Raw genomic sequence first — 22004 nt, 5'->3', positions numbered from 1 at the left:
ACGGGGTGTTTATCGAGCCGTTGTCTGGGAATGCGCTGACATGTCACAGTACTCTGGATTAATGTATGTATGTAAACATGTTTATTCTCATTGCATTATGGCTGACGTGTTTGCACCAGTTGAATGGTTATTGTAAAAATCATACATGCTGCTTTGTTTTGTCTTCTTTGTGTGTATGTGTGTGTTTTGTTCGTGGTTACTTTATAACTGGCCTTTATTTACGCAAGGACGTAAATAAACCAAGAACTTACTTGAATAGAATTACTATTATTATCATTGTCGTCGTCTTCTACTTTCCGTCCGTTTCCCATAAAGCAGAGCCCTTCTCATACTTCGGTTCTGCCAAATGACACGCTTCTTGTGGACTACCTCTCTGGTCTGTGTTGTGTTAACATTGGAATTCATAGCATGAATGCTATGAATGACCCTCAATTAAAAAGTTTGGACACGCTGGTATATAGAACAAATGCCTTTCATTTTATCCGTAGCTCTTGCCTTCAAATTGCTTTTTTTCAGACAGCTCTCACCCACACGGCAGGGTGAAAGGGAGTGTGAATCCGCGACGGTAGTCGAGCCCTTTACTAACTGCTGCCCCCATTCCCAACAGTTGCCCTACATAAAACAGGTTTCGATCACAGATATTTTCGTGCTTTCTATATAAGAGTTAGTAAGGCCAGTTCTATATCGAGGATTTTATTGCCCTTTTGTCAGTTTGCCCTCAAGTAATACGATAGAGATAGATCTGCTCTTAGAAGTTTCCTGTCGTGAGTATGCTTTGTCATCTGTAAATGTTGGCCCCATGTCGAGTAAAACTTGTATACTAATCATCCTAGCCCCATTACAAAGATGAAAGGATTCTGTGTGTTTTCTCACGAAGATCGTGAAATAAAAGCACATTTGTGTGCGAAATTTATGTTCTTCTAAATTTGGTATTGGGGTCGACTAAATGATATGGCACTAATTTGATTTTAATTTGAATCGGTCCAATATAATTCTCACTACACATCACATACAAATCTAACTTGATCAGCCCTAGAATCGCAAATTGGTTGACTCAACCTTGTTAAGATCTGAACATTTCATGATATGGTTTCTATTTAACAACAGAAAAGAGCAGATAATTGTTGGCCCTGGACAGCTGATATCTTTATAGTGATTATGTTTCAAACAAAATTTCTGTATCCGCAATAAATGAACACGAAGGACAGTGAGGTATAAAAATTAGCAAGAACTCATGAAGAAAATTTTGTGTACGAAGCGGAGTATTACGATCTACTTAGTTACATTGTGCAAGAAAACAGTAGGCCCACGGAGAATTTCCATTCGATATATCGATAGCGAGACCTTGAAATTTAAATTGCTTCCAGACAGGGCTACCCTATCTGTGATTTGTTATGATTGTATTTAATCCATTTGCAGCAATTGCTTCTGTTCCAGCATCTCTGTTGACACATACACGTACATTGTGACATGTAGGCCCGTTTCTAGGAAACGAGTTCACAAACACGATTCTTGGACACAAACCATTGCTGGGTATTAAACAAACGCTTTCTCGGATACGAGAGTGAAAGGTGTATACTCTTGGAAAGTAGCTCATTTCTGTGGAATCAACAGGCGTGTTCATGGATACGAGCATTCAATAGACATTTTCCCAGGATACCGCTACGCTATATAAGCTGCTGTTCAGATAAGAATTCAGTCATGGCCTCCTCTACCTATCCATCCGTTATGATAGGTGTTATTGAGAACATATCGTACAGCACGGCTGAAATGTGCCGGAGCGCCATCATGCATATACCACATTCCTGTTAACTGCCATTGGTACAAATTCAAATAGATCTGGGAGGACATGTATCATCAATCAGTCAATCAATCGCAACCATCTCTGCTGAACTGTATACAGTATTCTTCCGGCTATGACTCACAAAATGAATATTTCCGTTCACATGTTCATGTGGACATTTTGTCTCATTTTGGTAAGTGTAACCCGTGCCCGATTTTTGTCCCCACCTACCAGTTACATCCTGTGTAGCATCAAATGCTAGGATAATAATAAATGATGAATTGGAAAGGATTTTTAAAAAAGTGGTAATGGCCTCATCGAGGTATTGTACGTGCATTCTCTTGGAGGGAATAAATAAAACCGAGAGAGACTTCGGTCAGGATGGCTAGTGTTCCGACTGAAATTCGAACCGACCACCTCCCAAATACAAGTCTATAGTTAGGTTACCCTGCTCCATGAAAATGATTACTGTTTAGGCCTATATTACAATCATTGTATGTGGTTGAGGGAAGAGTTTTACTCACACAGTGTATTGTGTTTGTTTGTCAAAGAGCTCCGAAAAAATTAATTTGCTCGAAATTACAGTAGGACCCAGAAGCGGTGCATCAAAGCTTCAAATTGGAAAGTGCGGCCTCGCATTCAAAATAAGAGCAACCGTCAGAATGAAGGATGTAACCAAGTTGATCTACTCTTTGGTATCAAAGGAATTCGTCCCTCTGAAACAGTTACGAAGTGCTCTACGTTTAAGTCTTGGGCCGTTTGCAGTAGCGAATTCGTCGAAGAATATCAAAACTATGACTGAAAGAGTGAATTCTATATCACCACGTTACGTCTTCTTAAGAATTACTTTGAATAAAGTGATATATATATATATAATAAAACAAATAAGCGTACTAATGGGATGAACATCCACCGTAGTCATCTGCTCTGGCCTCGTGTAAATAAATAAGTATTCTGGAAGGAAAGAAAACATTGAAAGGGTTTCGTTTTATGTATCATTCGAAGACATTCAGAACAAATTAATGGTAGTTCTGTAAAGACGTTATGAAAATTTGTTCCAGTAACATTCACACGCATGTCAGAGGCAGTAAAATATTTGTCACAAGGCGAATGCTTTGAAGGTGGCCACATTAAAAGATATTTTTAAGAATTGCATATGTTGCGTATATACAATGAACATACACAGTTTTTACCGTCAACCGAACAATAATTCATTATTTATTTATATAGCACGCACTTCATATTTCGACCTCAAACGGGTCATCTTCAGATGCTGCAAGTTTCTTACATACTATTATCGAAATGCAACGTTAACATTCCCATTTCTATAAATTGTTCTTACAAGTTAATTTCTATTCAGTTCATAAACTAGACGAATCTAGACTAGATACTGGTTAAAATTAGCAGTAAAATAAGGATAAAAATCGTATATATAACTCATATACACAACAATAGGTTAAACCAAATTTAACAATTAGGTGATCTTAAATCCATAATCTGATATTTAAAAATGAATTCAAAATGATCTTTCAGAACGTTATGAGCTGCGAGTAGCCTCTTGCTTGTTACTGAATTAGACCACGCGTAGACTTCGTCAAATTTCTTCTGCTGTTTGCTGCATTGGCTCGCCGTGTTAGTACCGTAATGGTACCATTTTCCTAGAGAATAGATCGCTCTTCTTTCGTGTTGTCGGGAGCCAATGGTTAATGCACGCTGTTTATATTATGAGGTTAATTGGGCTGCGTGGTTCAAATGCGCAGTGGACCGCATAATATAAACAGCATATATATATATATATATCTTAGAAAAGCCTGGTTACATAATATTATTGCATTCCACGATAATTACTGTATTAACATTTAAATATTTGGTCTCTCGGAGACAGTCCTCCATGGTTACCAACAAAATGTTACTAGAGAATCAAATCCTCACAGCCAAGTGGACACTCGTGCTACATAGATGCTCCCAGTTAATCAGGTCATAAGAATCCTGTTATTCCAGTTTCCGGCTGACATAAGCAGAAATGCATTAGAAATCAAAATTCTTCCGACAGGGTGTATAGAAATGTGCTTCCGCGAATCAGATACAATTAGGCAAACTGTAACAAATTTTCCTTGAAGAACGAAATCAGATTCAATCATGGGTTTTTACACTTTTACCGAAAACGTGAATTGAAAATAGCGAGCTCATAAGGGAACACACTTTCTGTACACGCTGTCATATATGCAATCCCTGTAGAACAGTGGCTGTGAGCAGATGGACGATGGATCGATTTCCGACATGGTATGGCCCCAATGTCTGTACAATCGATATCTGTCGAAATTTGTAGTTTGTGTTGAGTCCCATGCTTGTGAGTGATCTAGTTTTAGTCTGTAATAGGTAAGTTGTGTAGTGTAGAAATTATATTATAGATGGCAGTTCCAGTCACAGTCTGACCAGTACTTCCTCTCCCTCTGATATTAGTGGCAAGAAGAGTCCTTCACTTTGGCAGGGCTTCAATGGAAAAACTAAAATAGGGGTGTCCAAGTAAGTCGAGTTCTATTTACTTGAAATATTGCCTATTATAAAAGTGATCAAATGAGAAATAGAAAAGTTTGGAGCAGAAGGAATTTGATATAACTTGCTAGTTGCTCGAAGGACATGTAGAGTTGTCATTATTAGACTGCTGAATAGGGCCAAGTACTATGTGTAAATTTATCTTATTATAATAATCCTGTTGATACCATAAATTCGCATGTACAAATATTTTCACGGGCATTATCCTTCATCTTGTCTTTATCTAAGAACACCGTCTTCTTTATTTTTCAAAACACAACGTTTCGGAGACTGGATTCTGTCTCCCAAAGGTTCTGGTTTGAAAAATAAACAGGACGGTGCTTTTAGATAAAGACAAGACGATTGATAGTGTCCAGAAACACAATATTTGTACTGATGTACCATCGTTACAAACTGCTAGATCTTATTTATACAAATTCACATATTTCAAACAATCAGATGACTTTTGGATAGAGGGCCCAATGAAATTTTGCGTTTGTTTTTAAGCTTTTAGAAATCACATCTTAAACTTATTCTCAGGGCTCAACGTTAGCATAGTTTTATGCCTTCGATTTTTTGATACGCCAATTTGTTTTCATAAATTCGATGTTTATGAGCCGTAACAGAGCATTGAATTATATCGTAGGGTACAAACTACATGGTGATGGTCCAGCATCCGGTAGAATGTTGTTATTTATAACCTAAATGCTGGAATGGTTCTGTCTCCTCCTTAATCTCCAAGCCTAATGGTAGAGGGATTTTTTTTTGAAAAAAAAAAAAACGATCAAAGCGTGAAGTCTTCGTGGTCCTTATATTCTGGCACGGTACATTCCATGACTCTCCTAGAATAGCGGGACATGAGTTGCACAGACACTAGCTGTCACAGCACTGTTTTATTTTATTGAATAATAAAGGTGGACACCCCTATATTTGTGTCGCTACTCACATTTCATACTGAACTACCTGTCTCGAATTTAAAGAAAATATTAATATTCTGCTCATTTCTGCCATGAAATAATCGAAAGAAAAAAAATGATGGACCTACTGGAATCTGCACCCGACTATATGGCAGCGGGGTTCGATGTTGATTGGATGGATGGTTTTGCTAATTGGATGCGTTTTTCAGTGCGGCTACCTCGACGGCTTGCGCTCCCAGTTGGGAGGCTGGACGCAGAAAGTGAAGTCTTGGTATTGGGGAAGGCCTCTCGTAAGTTAGAGATAGTAGCATTGACTCTCCATCCCCTTTAGATGCCCCTTTATGCACACACCATAGCATGCCAGCGACACACAAGCATTAGAGTGACACGTATGTAAAATTTCAACAGAAAACTTATTGCACATATTAAACACAATAAATTAGAGCATTCTTATAACACAAAATATCGACTTACGGAAGAAATCTTGTCTTTGAATAATAATCTCTTACAAAGTGGTCATGTGTTAGGTGATTGCACTTATCTAATCCTGTTTATCTTATTTTAGGCCATCATAAGCTGTAAGAGTACAAAGGGATTAGTTCAACACATTTCATATCCTCCATAGCCTATTGTAAATATCAATTCGATTGTTGTTTTTGATGTACCTAACCATTCTGGTCTGTCGTAAGATACAAACACTGAGCGTTCACAAGAAGAAGAAACCTCGTACCGCCGCAGGTAGAGCGGCTACATACTCGGCTTTGCCCCTCGTACTCTCCGCTAGCCCTAGTCAACACCTTCCGGAAGAGGTACGCATGAAGTTGAGCTCAGAACCATTGCTGAAATACCTGCCCTCGTTCTGTGGCTTGAAGTCCTTTGTTCAAGTAGCATAGGAAACCGAAAATTAAAATATGAAGTAAAATCTCCAGCTGTTAAAGAAAATGCTCAAAGTGTTTACCGGCGGTCCTCAAACACGCCTTACAACTTCGAAAGAATCCCAACGATACACGCTGAAATTCTTCAGTTGAAATCGAAGAGACCACATTCCTTATTTTGTTTTGGAGAGCTTCGGCAGTGCGAGGTGTACTCCTGTACCCTCTTCCTCTTAGGTTTCTCGAGAAAAAAAGTCACAAACGTTGAGATCCGGCGATCTTGGAGGCCACAGTCCTGTACTAATGATACTGCCATCGAACACATCTTGTAGTGCTGTATACACAGTTGCGTTGCTGAGTAGCCATACTGTCTTTTCGTCATCAGTCAGTTCTTGGAAAATTTATCCTAATTTACACGTATACCTAAATTGTCGGACCGAGTTCACGGTTTTGGGGTAAAATTTTGGACAGACAAATCGCCTGGCACTTAGAGCACACGACGCCCCAAACTTTATGTCTTGTAGGAGATCTGGTGCATACGTTCCGAGAATTTACATAACCGTTTACGTGAAAGCGTGCTTCGTCGGTTATGGATAACAGCTGAGGGTCTACGAGTCCATCACTCATATTTATTAGCATCTAGTTACAAAACCGAATCCTTTGTGGAGCATCAGTAGTCTTAAGTTCATGCACAACTCCATCTCTATATGGACGAAACTTTATTAATTTAGCTGCCTTAGTAGTATAGCCTACAGGCACACTGCCTCTTGTAATAATCATCTTAAAGACTTCAGAGGACTGATCTGTAACCGAGTCACAATGTCAGGTTTCTCATATGAGCACTCCTTTCTTGCGATAACTTGTTTGTAACTACGGGTGAATCAGGTTATGTGCGTATGAACTTTTCCCTATACTTCATGTAAGTTTTCTTTCGTATGTATCGTGACGTGTAAACCCATTAGCTAGGGAACAAGTGAAAAACACGTTTCCGTAGAGATAGATTCTTGGAAACCAACTCGTTACGGAACACGTTTCCATGGATACGAATGATCAACAAACATTTCCTTGGATACCGACACGCTATATAAAAGGCCGTTCAGATCAGAATGAAGTCAGTCGTAGTTCAAATGAGAAGAGAGAGAGACCAGAATGGAGCGAGTCTCAGACAGGCATTTGCTGTGAGTTATTGTAATTGACTGTGATTACGAGTGATTGTAAAAGGTGTTAATAAATCCAATCATCCAAACCAAACCAGTTATTATTAGTCACGACCATCAAAATACTTGACAGTATGTTTCAACAATTAATATTCTTCGGTCAGCAGTGTGAATTATTGGTTATAAAGAGAAAGATAAACTCTTGAACTGAACACATGAGAACAACTTCACCTTACTCTTCCGGACTGACTGACTAGAGCTAGCGGAAGGTGCGAGAGGTTAGATCGAGTAAGTAACCGGCCTACCTACGGCGTTACTAGTTTTCCTCTTATTGTGAACACTGTAAATGTTATCCGTACTCCATAGTGATATTACACAAAGCAGTAACGTTAGTGGGTTCAGTACACGTCACTAACGAGCAGATTCAGCATGCATGGTAAAGAAACTCTATTTGAACTTAACTGTAATTTTCTATATGTTCTTGCATGTGTTAACATTTCACGTTTTATTTTATTTTTTTGCAATAAAAATTATAGATTCATAACATTCATTCAAAAACATTGTACTCGTATTACATTAGCATATTATTTTTTACGCACTAAAAACTTTCCCTACAAAATTAATGCAAATATTTCAGTACAAATGCCGAAATATCACTTCCTTGGAAGTATCCCTAAAATTCCACAGAAATTAAATTAATTTTCCTTTCACCCAGTTGAGAGCACGTCCAACAACCATTAAGTATGCCAGTCATCGAACGGGAAGATTTCATGTTATTTTCAAATTTGTAATATGCATATAACGCCAAATTCTTTAACGTATGGTGGAAGATGGTTCAGAAGTGTATGCTTATATAGTGATATAAATATAACAAGGCATTCGAAGTGCCTAAAGAAACTATTTTTTAATTAGTTGCCTTATATTTCAGCATCAAAATTTCGTAAGATTTTAAAATCCTAAAACAACACAGGATGCTGTTAATTTCATCGCTTCATACTCATATATCCGAAATGCTCTATGAAGCATATTACACATTTCCTGCTCTAGTCTGCATAATAAACAACCATTCTTTAAAATTGTTTCAACACACGTAATTAAAGATAAAGGTAAAGCTATCCCTGTAACAGGCCTTGAAGACCCATAAGGTTGTGGGACATCGAGGCTCCCGCATTTTTCAGGCAACCGGCTCACAGATGGCGGTGAAGTTACGCGCAGGCTGCCCTTTAACCTCCAGGAAGATTTCTGGTACTCATTTCTATTAGAGGCTGAGCCGACCCCAGGGCCATAGTGCGGCTGGAAGGATTAGGTCAATTAAAAAATTTAATTACCTCATCGGGAATGTAACCCGCGACCTTCCTGCTTATAGCATAGTCCCACAACAAACTACGTCACCGCGTTACTCAAGACTAGTTTCATTGGACGGCCAGTTACAGTAAAAAGTATATGAGGCTCATGCGTGACTTTTCTACTGAGGATCAGATATATTTGCAGTTTAGTGACTGAATTTGAAGTATAGTGCTATTATTTTTATTACTGTTGTCTACTTTTCTTTCTTTCTTTCTTTTATTCGTGCTTACTTTATAATTGGCATTTTGGTTGTTGAGTTAGCATACAAATAAATAATTTATTATTATTATTAATTTGTCCTTGACTTTATGTTGTGTTTGTCCTTAATGTAATTACCTGTAACTACACTGTGCTGTGTCTGTAATTGGCCTGGTGGCTGTTGACTCGCCACGTAAATATGAATAGAATTATTATAACCGTAGCTGTAGTCTTAGTCTAGCTTTTGTTATGTTATAGGCCACTCGTTGCTGGCAAACACTTAAATAGAGGAATTGAATTGAAATTTACAGAATTATAATAATAATAATGATATTAATAATATTATTATTATATCCAGACAGTCTTCGAGGCCCACTCATCCTCATATACTGGTATAATGGGTATCAGGAATAACTTGTACGAGGATAAAGCAGCGGGAACGTAAACCTGACGACTCTCCTCCATCTGCTACTAGGGTTAAAAATGCGTGGAACCATTGCTCCTGTCTCCCGTTTGTCTTCATGGCGTAAGGCTTAATTAACCGCAGATAGTATTTTGCAGCTACCTTTATAATAAGCTATCATGGAATCAGCTGTTTGGCCTGTTCCAGTTTAGAATTAACTCACGAAACATTGGCTCCTCTTAGGCATTATGTAAAGTTCACTGAACAGGAGATCGAGCTATGGCGAGACTTAACGACATAGAAAGGCATACTAGATCCCTACCCCAAACATGATTCCAGCGTTTGAGCAGTCAAATCAGCACGCTCCTTATACTGTTCGGCCATTATGGCCGGTTTTGATTTCCTATTATCATCATCGGGCCTTGAGCTGTTCATTTGACACGTAACTACAAATTTAATTTACTTACTTCATTATTATTATTATTATAATTATCATCCCAGCTCTGAAACCCACCCAGCCTCCTATTCAATGGGTAACGGGTAGCTGTTTCCCCGGAAGTAAAGCAGTCCGGGCGTTAAGCTAATACTCACCTNTAACCTCGATGGCTTTGTAATTGGTCTCTCGGCCCTCCAATTCAGCACGTAAGTACATAATAAATACAGAATTAAAGCGCGTAATTAGGGGCATCAGTTTCTTGTATGATTATCTGTGAACTGCACAGGTTGTATAGTGTCGAATAACTTGCTGCTTATGAACAGGAAATTGAGAAGGGCTGGAGAGGAACGACCGTGCCCTCTTTAACAATAGCCGGTTTCGAGGCTGTGATGTGAAGTCGGAACCTCTCTATTATAAAGCACAAGCTAGACGTTCTTCTCACAGATAGTGCATTCACCTAGTACATCATTCTCCGTGTACAAGCAAAACTGCGACCAGTTCGGTATATTGGAAACAAGCTGTGTTTGTCGAGAACAAATATTCTTCCGGTACGCCATAGTCCCGATTTTTCTTGTGCAGCTAATGGAAGAAAGTGGAAAGCGATGACAAACAAAAGCGTAGGTACTCGTACATAACACACAAAACACAGCAGCACAAATTCTTGGATATGTTAGAACTTACGTTTTGTTTTCTAAAGCGATATTTTTTCTCCCAACTCTCCCTCCGTGTGTGAGGACACTGCACTGTATGTCTCTTGTTGAATTTTCAAATTCTGGACTTCACTGACATTGTGTGTGGATTGGGAAGGGCTCTACAATCTATTCACTGTAAATGGAATCCTGACATAAGCAAAGACAAGACTTGACAAATGTTCTCAAAGGCCTTGTGGTCTTTCTGTAGATGGAGTTGAAGAAATAGGAGGCCATAACTGTATTTGATATATTTGTGTATGTATTTATATAAACATACCTGTATGCTTTGAAGTTCTGCAAAAAGAAAATTCCGTATAAATAAAAGCATAATTATCGTTCATTCTTGGTATACTGAAGTGATTAACGTATGCTACATAATTATAATTATGTAGTTTATTGTAAAGGAAAGAACGTGTATGCATTACTGTTGTCTCTTCCGCAAGCAAGACGCCACTAACCGCGGTTTCGATGGAAGAATTTTGTCAGCGAAGTACAAAAGGTGGATGTAACTGGGTGCTATGGATCATGTTATCAGGGAACACAGAAAGTTGCCGGAGCTGCAGGGTGTGAGCGCGATGGTAGACGGTTTCAACAAAAATATTTTTGTTTTATGAAACTACTGCCAATTAACCTGACTGACTCAAACATCCATGCACGGTCTGAGATTGGCTGAATTTTTAGTAACACAGTTATACAGTAGTACATAGTTGTGTTATTCTTAACACTAATACCTTAGTTGTCAGTTCAGATATGGAAAATTGTTTGCTTTGTAATTACTTGATATTGATTTATGCGCTAGTGTAGTTACAGTTTACTCTGAAGCTCCACTATTTTTAGCGGATAGAACCAGTGGCATCTAGGAACCAATCAACGAAACATTTCATAAAAGGATACAAATATTTTTGTTTATGTCAGGATTAAATACGGGCAGCCATTAATTTAAGTTATGGCATATCGTCTTCTGTTTAAAATTGTGAAATGCAAGTATAGAGTGCATTTCGAAAATTTAAATCATCCAATATATAGACTAAAATTCTTAATAATTACATTATTTTTTTCACTTCTGCTCATCTTCGGATGATTTCACGAATAGCTTTGCAACACCAGATATGCGTTTCAAACGAAAACATTACATTGTTCATGCTATATTATCTCAAAATTCACAGTTGACATTATTGCAGAAACCCATTGTGTTCTATAGACACTTTCAGTAAATTCTAACGCTTTATTAACAATAAATAAACACGTCCCAATTTGATAATTAGTGTCCCGGTAACTTGTGGTTTAAAAGTAAGATCCATGTTTAAATAACTAGAATAAATAATTTCCATTCTAACTCATTCACTCCCCTTATAGATCAAGTACAAACAATTAACCTATCTTAAGGAAAATTAGCACATCTCATAGGTGCAACTGAATGTTAAAAATGTAATGTTTAATGGATAGAATTTGATTTTCATTCAATTCTTTGCAACGAAATGAAACCGTCCTGAGTTGGAGATGTAAAGATGTACAATACGGAGAGACTTTCTTTTGGACTGAAGATTTGACTTTCTACCGTCCTCCATCACAACACACTGCATGACCTGTAGAAGCATAGAGAACCCCAGTGAACTGTGTAGTAGCACGGAACCCCAGTTGTAAGGCCTCCTACAGCGTTTGGCTTTCCTACAGTTCGTGTGTAATGAAAAGTGTCTGGTACAATTTGTTCTCTTAGAGTCATCAGTAGACTTTCACAGGTTGTGTCATCTTCGTGGCCTGATGTAAAGGTGCTTCTTCTCTTCCTCTAGGTTTCCGAGTTTCCGGGCAGCTTCGTACATTTCTGTTTCTATGCAAAAATAATTTAGTTTACAAATCCATTCTCTTGATCTTAATACTTTTACATTTATAAAAAAAAAAGAAACATTTGCCTACATAGGACATCAGAATAAATGGGCATAAGCGGGAGTGACAGAGGCAGTCGCCCCTGGGCCTCCACACAAAAAAAAAACCCATAGATTTTATTGATACATTTGCTTCTCTAAAATGACGAAAACTATATTTTAGTTATCATAAGAAAAAATAAAATGCCTTTTTAATGATAGCGGTCTCCACATTTTGATTGCTGTGGGGGCCCAACAGCTGTAAGTTAGGCCCTGCATGTAATACTATTAGCATATGATGCGCATTACTTTGTGTTGCTACAGGAGTTTCGTATATCGGTATTTCGAACTCAAATCCTAACCGTCACCAGTCTTATTGAACTGAAGAAAGGGAAAGTGCATAACTACTTACTCGTAAAGTCTGTTCCATGCACACAAACCTCTATGCTGGTTAATGTTTTGCTAATAACCAGTTTAGGTTAATAAATTCCGACAATTCCTTAATGAACTTGGTAATGATATGAAAATGTAATATTTTCTATGTAGATGGACATTCAGCTACTTCATGCTTATGAATGTATTCACCTATATAAAGTGAGGTCAGCATTTGGCAACATCGGCTGCTGTTCTTCATAGAGATATAATATATTTTCATAAGTAGATTCCAGCAAATAAATTATATATTTAAAAGTATTTCTTATAGAATTTGTAGAATTTAATATAACTTAAAATCTACGTTATGATTTACATATTTCTTCTTATTACTTTGTAGATAATACACTTAAAATGCTGATACATATTAGCTTCGTCTGGTTGAAATTGGTGTCTATCCTGACTACAAACAAAGAACGCAAGAAAGATCACTGAACATGATGGCATACGATTGCTTTTATTTCAAAGTCAGTAATCTTCGAAACTCTCTTTTTTTTTCTGAAATCCTTTGCGTAAGTCACTCTTGTCTGTATAACTGGCTGAGGCAGTATTATTCAATTGACCGTCTCTACTGAAGTAGGCGCCGTTTTACTCACAGCAGTAGCAGCAGAGGAATAGTGGAACTCGCCCTTTCATCGCGTGTAGAGCTGGATAAAACAGTGGACTCGGGCAGGTGAAAACATATAACACAATCCATTAATACATAAAGCATATTCGTTTGAGAACTTGAGTGCCTATTTAACACAGGGGCATATGCATCGAGAGATTGGGCTTCTAAGTTCGGTATTTTACATATCTGTTCTCAAATGTAAAAATGCTTCAAAATATAAAAATATACGTGTGGAGATACTGATCTTCTTATATTATTCAGGATCTTTTATTCAAATTTTCGTTAATTAACATTATAGTGTTGCAAGAAAATATTCATTTTGGAGGACTTGATGCCCATATTTCTGTCACAAAGGCAGTCATGGTCTTTATAATATCTTCAAGTTGTAATTTTTTAAAGAATAGAAAAGAGTAACATGGAAAACAGATGACATTCTACACACGAAGCTGCAAACATTACTTAACCCGTTGAATCACGAAGCTTATCTAAATAATAAACTTCTCTAAAAATTGATATCTTTCTCTAAGAGAATAATTGGCATCTCCTTCGCAAAAGAATCGGGAAGGAAAGTAGTTGTTAATTCTGAGAAGTGAACAGTAACTGAACATTGTAGAACGTGGTACATGCAATTAGCAATGTGTAGGAGGCCTTCCAAACTGATACAGGGAACCAAAATACTGACATGCCATGCAAACGTAGTTCGGTAGCCAAAGGCACAACTAATTGATTGATATTTACTTAATTGGATGTTAACGCATGGGAGTCTCACATATACACTGTTAGCTGATATTTTGCGGTCTCGTCTCTCTGTGTCTGTGTTTGTGTGTGTATGCATTGTTTGCAGGTTTCTTATCTCACTGTGGTGGACAGAGCGACGGTTCGTTAATGCAGAATGACTTACGCAGATACTGTTAAGAGCACCAACTAGTTTCACACTGCGGGGTTTTTCTTGATCTGTTGGATGCTGAGCAGCTAATTAAGAAACCCTTTTTCTATGAAATCCGAAGGTTCATCGCCGTGTTCGCTAACTTACACAATTTGTCCCTACTCTTAGTTCAAATCATATTCACTCTTTGCTATCAATTTTAATGTTGTTCTTCTATTTACGTATGAATCTTTCATATCATCTCATTTTAAGTAATTTTACTCTAAATTTAATATTTATCACAAAATATCTTCTGTAATTTATTAAATAATAGGGCTCTAATGAATAACGGGCCGGTCACGGTAGCCGCGCGGTCTAAGGCATGTGCTGTCTTCGCTCGCTCGGAAACCGGGATCGTGGGTTCGAATCCCACACAAAGCATGAATGTTTGCTGTGTGAGTTTATTCTATGTTTGTGTTGTTCTGTGTTTAGATATAGGCCTTGCGACGGGCTGATCACCCGTCCAAGGAGTCCTACTGTCTTTGACAATTATTAATGTAACCCAGAAATCAGCTCTATGCTCCAAAGTGGGAGCGAAAAGGAAGAAGAAAAAATAAATAATGGACAGCGCTACATTCAATGCTGATGTTCGATTTGGGTCAAATATTCCACTTAATTTCTCAGAAGGTCTCATTTGAATATGATTCATCTCATATTCAGAGGTCACTTTTTATGCTAATGAAAGGCCCCCAAAACTGACAGTATTGAGCAGGGATTTTCGTGCTGTATCCTTTCCCTTTATAAAAATTCCGGGATGTTTTCTTAATAGAGAGCATAGCTCCTCCTTTCCGCAGCCCCAGTGTACAGCACCTTGCATAGTAATTCCGTCATTCATAATGGACACTTTACATAACTAAAGAACATATTAATTTGGAATCTGAAGATACTTAACCCATAAGCATTTGAAACAAAATTTATTCTGTTGTTTCTAACCGAATTACTAGATGAAGAGTAAGACTTGAGGAAAGGATTGTGTGCATTAAGTCGTGCAACCCTCAGTGAGAATTATTGTAAAACAGGACTCGGAAGATTACTGTATCCCTGTATAGCTGCTCATGTTTCTTGAGCTGTATGGTCTTCTGAATTGTAACTTCGTGTAGTTCGGAGAAAAAACCCCGACGTTTCGGAGAAGGATGTCGTTTCCATCTTTGAGATATAATAAAAAGCCAAGCAAGTTCATTGCACTGCCAGCTTTACAATACTGATGATAAAGTTGACTCTGAACAGCCAGTGAAGTTTATTATCGAACTACATTTTCTGTCCTTCACAGTAAATCATTCTGATCCATTTTTCTAAGAAACCAGATGTTTCAACAACTTCCACATTGCGGAAAATCATTTAGAAACAATACTGGAAAAAGTTCTTCGTGTTTAGTATGACAGTTCAATAGTTCATCATCGTTTCTTCAGCAGCTGATATTCAGCTGATTAATAAGTTCGCACATGGGATGACCACGTCTATTTCAGGATGTGATATTTCAGTACTCCTTCATACTTCTGGCCATATATGTAGATCTTACTTTCCCATCTTCTTGATTAACGTTTCGAACGTTAAATTAAATTAAAGCTGAAAGCATCTGCAGGTAGGTATAATGGAAGTTGATGAAACACAGTTCATTTTAAATTTGTTTCATTATTCATCTAACTCTGTATTGCTTACTAATATTTCCTTACATGTGTTTCGTTCGATGTATTTATAGCTTTCATCGGAGTTTAAATTGTAACTGAGACAACTGATCGTTCCTTTGTGAAGAGGAAATGTGCCCAGTACTATCTCAATTTAAAACCCAGTTTTGCAATTATAAACCGTAAAATAAAAATGAAATTCCCTCAGCCGGATTCTTTTCTTATGAATTTTTTCATGCTGTTGCACGTGTGTGTGTTTCTAACTTACTCGACTGCTACCTGTTTATTATGAAATAGAATGACAATCTGTATTTAATTAACATAGTAATTACAATAGGGCTGTCAATCAAGACAACCACTTTGCTCGAGTTCAGTACATTATACGCATGCGCCAACATAGCTGTTGTAACGATATGTGTAATTTAAACTTATTAACATATAATAATTTTTCTTTGTGCCAAAATAGATTATTTTTGTTGAATACTTATAAGATATAACTGTCAGATTTACAACACATTGCATTCGGGGATATGCAGCTACTTTTTGTCTTGACACAGTTATACACACGGCGTTGTCACAATGAAACTTTAGTAAGCGGAAACCGAAGATCGCCCGTTGGTATGGTTTTAATTGTGAGCATCTCATATATTCCTGCCAACATTGAATCACTTTATAGATATCAATAAAAGGTTTGGCCTAGAAATACAACCATATTTAGGCTATCGTATGCTTAATCTAGCAAGCAAAGAAACAGTAAAAGTTTTACTATTACGTTGCATATTGTATTTGATTCAGAATAATAAAAGGCGAAAGAAACTGCTGTTTACAATTTCAGCATCAATATGGATTTTTTTTCACCAATATCCAATTTAATTCTTCACATAAAATGGCGTAACTCATTATTGTCGCAGCTTCGTTATATCATAGAGATATTTGCCGGAGTAGTCAAATTGAGACCCAATAGATCCGTCCGTAGATGATACACAGTTAATCGTCACCTTGTCATCCTATCAATGGCCACATATTACATAAGAAAAATTAAATTTCCTCAATCGCGGTAGAGGAAGTCTTCTCCGAGGTAAGGAGCTGGTTGCGACAGAGACGTGCAGAGGGGTACAATAAAAGTACAAAGGCTGTCGCATCCTAGTGGCGTAAAGCCATAAATGTAGATGGAAACCATATTAAGAATAGGTTTAGGTAACCAGATATTCAGGTAGAAATGTGACAAATTTGAAGGATTTTTAAAATAAAAAGTGAATGAGAAAAAATTGTTGAATCAATTTCTGTGCCAACCTCATTTTGTGCTCAAGTCCCTTTATTTTAAAGAGATCTGAACAGTATAGAACTTTCTAGCGGAACTTCAGTGACTTCAGTTAGCGCAATTCGTTCGGGGGAGAACTGTCTTCTGGAAATTACCTGTATATTGCTCGCTTCTGCAGGCGGCCGATTTCCATTGCTCAGAAATGTTTCAAAATTGTGCACAGGAAGAAGATTATTACAATTTTGGAAGTTCTGATTAATATATTAGTATCCGGCTCTGTACATTATGATATTGAGGCGACGTATTTAAAATTTTGTTAATTATGCAATTCTAACCAAAATGCCTGAGCTGAGATCTATTAAAACTCACGGGAAAATCTAACCGGATTTCTCTCACCTGGTACGAGCTTGGGATCGCTTCATCATATTCCTCCAATCTCGTTCCCAAATTTCACATCGTTTAGAATGGTTATATAAGTTGCACTTCGGTATTCACAATGTTCTTTCAAGTCAGAATTTCAACCTGTTAAAGTAATTTAGGCCGGTCACGGTAGCCGAGCGGTCTAAGGCATGTACTGTCTTCGTTCGCTTGGAAACCGGGATCGTGGGTTCGAACCCCACTCAGGGTATAGATGTTTAGTTTGTGTGTGTGCGTTTTTCTGTGTTTGTGTACAGGTAGAGGCCTAGCGACGAGCTGATCACGCGCCCAAGGAGCCCTACCGAATGTCTTAAGATCTAGAAAAACCGAAGTGAACGGAGAAGTTCATGGAGGTAGGCCTAGGCCCACTGGGGCTGTAGTGCCAAAGGGGGGGGGGGAGTAATTTAGACACTGTTGTTTTTCTCCTTTCACAGTTTAGACACTCTGACCTGTACCAATTCAGAATTAATTCAGGGAGGGTGAGTCTTTCTGACACCCCGTACGGTCTCTTGAATAACACACCAGCCAATTTCAAGGTTTGTGTAGGTAAGGAACATCAGAGAATAACGCGAACATGCTGTCCGTATTGAGACTTGGCCGTTCTCAGCAGAAATATGCAGTGAAAATGGTCAAGTCCAGTAATTAAGGCATGCAAGGCGAGTGTGCCTTATAGCAGGGCCATGATAGTAGGTCAGCCAGCGCAGCTGCAACCCTTGTTCCGCTACCTCTTGCCGTACCTCTCATAAGCAATAAAAGGCCAGGTCTTAGAACATGACCTGCATATCTGTGTGCCTAGTGGGATTCAAACCCGCTATTACGGCGTATTCGCATACAGTGATACAGTGCGAGCCGTAATTGTCTGACCCTTAAATTCCTTGTATCCTAACGCTTTTCCAAGAGTACGTTCTTCTGGTTTGTAACGCCGAGGAGTTTGGAAAGAGCCCGACGTTTCGGAGGAACATGTGGCTTCCATCTTCAAGGTCAAAGAGTAAGCCAAGCATTTAAACAGCAGAGGCAGAGTGGACGCTGAGTCTGCTTCCCCAGAGCGTCAGACTGCCGCCACACTGCGTGACGTAACGACCCGGAAGACTGTGTACTCTTCATGTAACCACCACGAAAACCTCAAATCCAACAAGCTGTCTTCCCTTTATTAGTATGTCTATCTGTTGTTTTATCTTCTATTTTAAGTCTATTTATTTTTCATGCCGTTAAATATTCTACATTCCCAAGATTTTAATACGTTTAATTTTTCAGGGAAGTGGGTCTTAATTTTTTTATTTTCTGCACTGTCAGTTGAAGGATATGATTCAGCCGTGTTTCCGCGGCAATAGGCACATGGTTACGATTGTGGTAGCTTATGGTTGTCGCAGTTTGCTGACGTGTCTTTTTAAAAAATCTATTTAAATCTGCCATTTTGGTAGAAAGAGTCTGTATAAAGTCACATTCACTTTATCACGGTGAGCTTTAAGAGCAGAATGCTGTCGCTGACGTCACTGAGATCAGGGCTGTCGGGACGTCAACGGGCAAAACAATTCGCATCCCACAATTTTCGGATTTTATATTTGTGCGTACAACCGCACTCGTTCGTGAGTAAATGAATATCATGCGACGCTTTCATATCAGAATGACTGAGGGCTGACTGAGTGTTGAAGGCGGATGGTAGCGTCCTCTACTTCACCCACCACCAGACTGGCTACCTGCCAGCATTACAGTTTTCCAATCACTTTCTTCTGCAAATGGCACCCTACAAACAAACTGAATTTATATAAGCATTACATCATTCATTTTCGCCATGTTTCTTTGTATTTGTATATTATTGTTATCAACATTTTAATTTTATTACTTACTTACGCATGGAGCTGAGCCCTTCTTGAGGAGCCGCCAATTCTGCAGCTACTCAAGAATTTGCCAGCATTTTATGGAACCTGAAGGTTCATTACCGTGTTCACAAGAGCCCTCCACTGGTTCCTATCCTGAGCCAGATCAATCCAATCCATACAATCCCATCCTATCTCTCTAAGATCCATTTTAATATTGTTCACCCACCTATGCCTTGTCCTTCCCAGTGGTCTCTTTCCTTCTGCCTTTCCCACCAATATCCTACACGCATTCCTCGTCTCCCCCATTCGTGCTACGTGCCCTGCCCATTTCATCCTCCTTGACTTGATCATTCTAATTATACTTGGAGAGGAGTACAAGTTACGAAGCTCCTCATTATGCAGTTTCCTCCAAATTCCTGTCACTTCATCTCTCTTTGGTCCAAATATTCTCCTCAACACCCTTTTCTCAAAAACCCTCAGTCTATGTTCCTCCCTTAATGTCAAAGGCCAAGTTTCATACCCATACAGAACCACGGGCAAAATTATAGTTTTATATATTCTAATTTTTATGTTTCTGGACAGCAGACGAGAAGATAAAAGGTTCTGGACTGAATGGTATGCCCGAGTTCAATCTCCTCTTAATTTCCTTCTAAATCAGGTTTTGATTTGTTATCGTTGTTCCCAATTATCTTAACTGTACCACATTTTCAAAACACCTGTTTCCTATCTTTATGTCCTGATTTTGCCCTGCAGTTTGGTGACGAGACAGTAACATATACTTAGTTTTCTCTGTGTTCACTTCTAGACCAGCCTCCCAACTCGCGTCAGTTAAAGTTTGTGCGGGTTCTCTTTATGGTATCTACATTATCACCCAGTAGATTCACATCATCGGCATAGACCAACAGCTGATGTGTCCAGTTTAATTTCAGTGCCACCTGGTTTCCGTGGACCTTCCTAACGGCATATTCTAAAGCAAAGTTGAAAAGGAGTGGCGATAAAGCGTCTCCTTGTTTTAGACCATTCTGGATAGGAAATTTATCAGACAATATTTACCTATACGGGCTTTACTATACGTTACGTTTAAACACATTTTAATCAGCATAACTAGTTTCACGGGTATCCCAAATTCTGTCAGAATATTGAGTTTTAATTTTATACCGAAAATAAATCATCGCAGTCGAAATCAGCATCTTCTCTCTCAGAGCTGCTGCTGAAGCTGTGTATGGCACTTCTCACTATTCTGTCTCATTTCCAGCGTAGTTTTTTTACAGCGATAATTTTTCTTGGCATTTCCTATCCCAAGTTATATTTGACATGAATTTCCGTATACCGAACTCCTTTCCTTTCCTCAGGTAAAAACCTGGACTTACCAGTTGAGCTGGCGGCCTCCGTAGTCTAGGGGTAACGTTCTCACCTCATGACTCAAGGTACGCGGGTTCAAACCCGGCGGAGGTCGTGGAATTTTTAAGGGCAGAAAAATTCAGGGAACCTCATGTCTCTAGGAGACCTCTGAGCAAAATTAGGCAAGTTTCCCGCTCTAGTAGTTTCCAATGCCTCTGGTAGATGCGGGAAGCATCAAGGTACCGAAGGCCGCCCTCGTTGGCTCAACGGGGCTGATAGCACGGGAACGTACAATAGATCAACAACTGGTCGCGGTGCATGGGGAAACCCACCCCCTCCAATAATAATAAAAAATAATAATAATAATAATAATAATTGAGCTAGTCCTCGTATCCCGACCCAACAAACAGCAACAAGAGAACAGATACACGAACCAACAAGATAGTGAGAGACCATTGGCAAAATTTTAGATGGAAAAACATATTCAGCCACCTTGCACTTATGTCCTTGAATAATGTTCTGGCCAGAATCTCTAAAACCAGAGCCTAACTTAAAAATATGAAGTTCAAACCAATTAAGCGAGTTCAAAAAAGAGGAGTATAGGTACTCCAATGAACCGTAATTAATTTGTTGGATGTACCCATAATCCACAGAGGATCAAAATCTCTGAAGAAGAAAGAAAGAACAAGAAAATATAAATAAACACAGCAAGGGCAGAGGATTAAAATTAGAGCGGGTATATTGCCCTCCATACTAAGAAGAACCTTGAAAGGAGTAAACCAATACCCGTAATAACTGAATAAAAACACCTGCATAAACTCGCCCTGTGGACCCCAGAGCTGGATAATTCCCAGATATTCTTTAAATGGAAGGAGCTGTAACTTGCCTACTTCCTCTTAGTGATCGAAGTCCAAAGGAAAGACATATACAAGCTTGGTGGGCTGATCGAATGAGCTACCAGAGTCATGATCGCTTATTCCTTGTATTCCCTGCAAGTTTCATTAGGTTAATTTCGTACAACTTTAGCTGCTTCTTTCCCTCTTCATACGCATATCAAGTTAATAATAGGAACAAGATTCGCTAATATATTAAAAAGAAACTAACTTTTCGGGCTTATCTTGAACCAGGTGAGTCCTGTTCACAAGTTTATATGAGGGGCAGTCAAATGAAAACGGGTCAGAAACCAAAACATATTAAAGAATATTTCTTACCTCAAAACTAACCTCCAAAACTGTTAATTCATTTATCCCACTGGGAGATAAGACGGTCAATCCCATCCCTGACAAAGCTTGTGGGCTCTCTACGGAACCACATCTTTACCCAGCCACACACGTCTTCGTCCTATGCAAACCGATGTCCATGATTGTCTCT

At 38.5% G+C, this 22004-nt stretch overlaps 1 protein-coding gene across 1 annotated transcript in view; it reads left to right on the top strand.

The window, feature by feature from the left end:
- The window catches only part of LOC111874583, a gene marked incomplete at its 5' end in the record, with an annotated part of 144065 nt that overhangs the window by 109065 nt on the left and 12996 nt on the right, over positions 1-22004 (top strand). The window contains one exon of the mRNA XM_023870196.2: positions 5445-5525. Within this exon, the coding sequence (XP_023725964.1) occupies positions 5445-5525 (81 nt within the window). The remainder of the gene's footprint in view (positions 1-5444; positions 5526-22004) is intronic.

This window comes from Cryptotermes secundus, unplaced genomic scaffold (assembly GCF_002891405.2).
Source record: "Cryptotermes secundus unplaced genomic scaffold, Csec_1.0 scaffold1296, whole genome shotgun sequence".
NCBI lineage: Eukaryota > Metazoa > Arthropoda > Insecta > Blattodea > Kalotermitidae > Cryptotermes > Cryptotermes secundus.
Note: the sequence above shows the minus strand (reverse complement) of the source record. Positions and strands in the feature narration are given on the sequence as shown.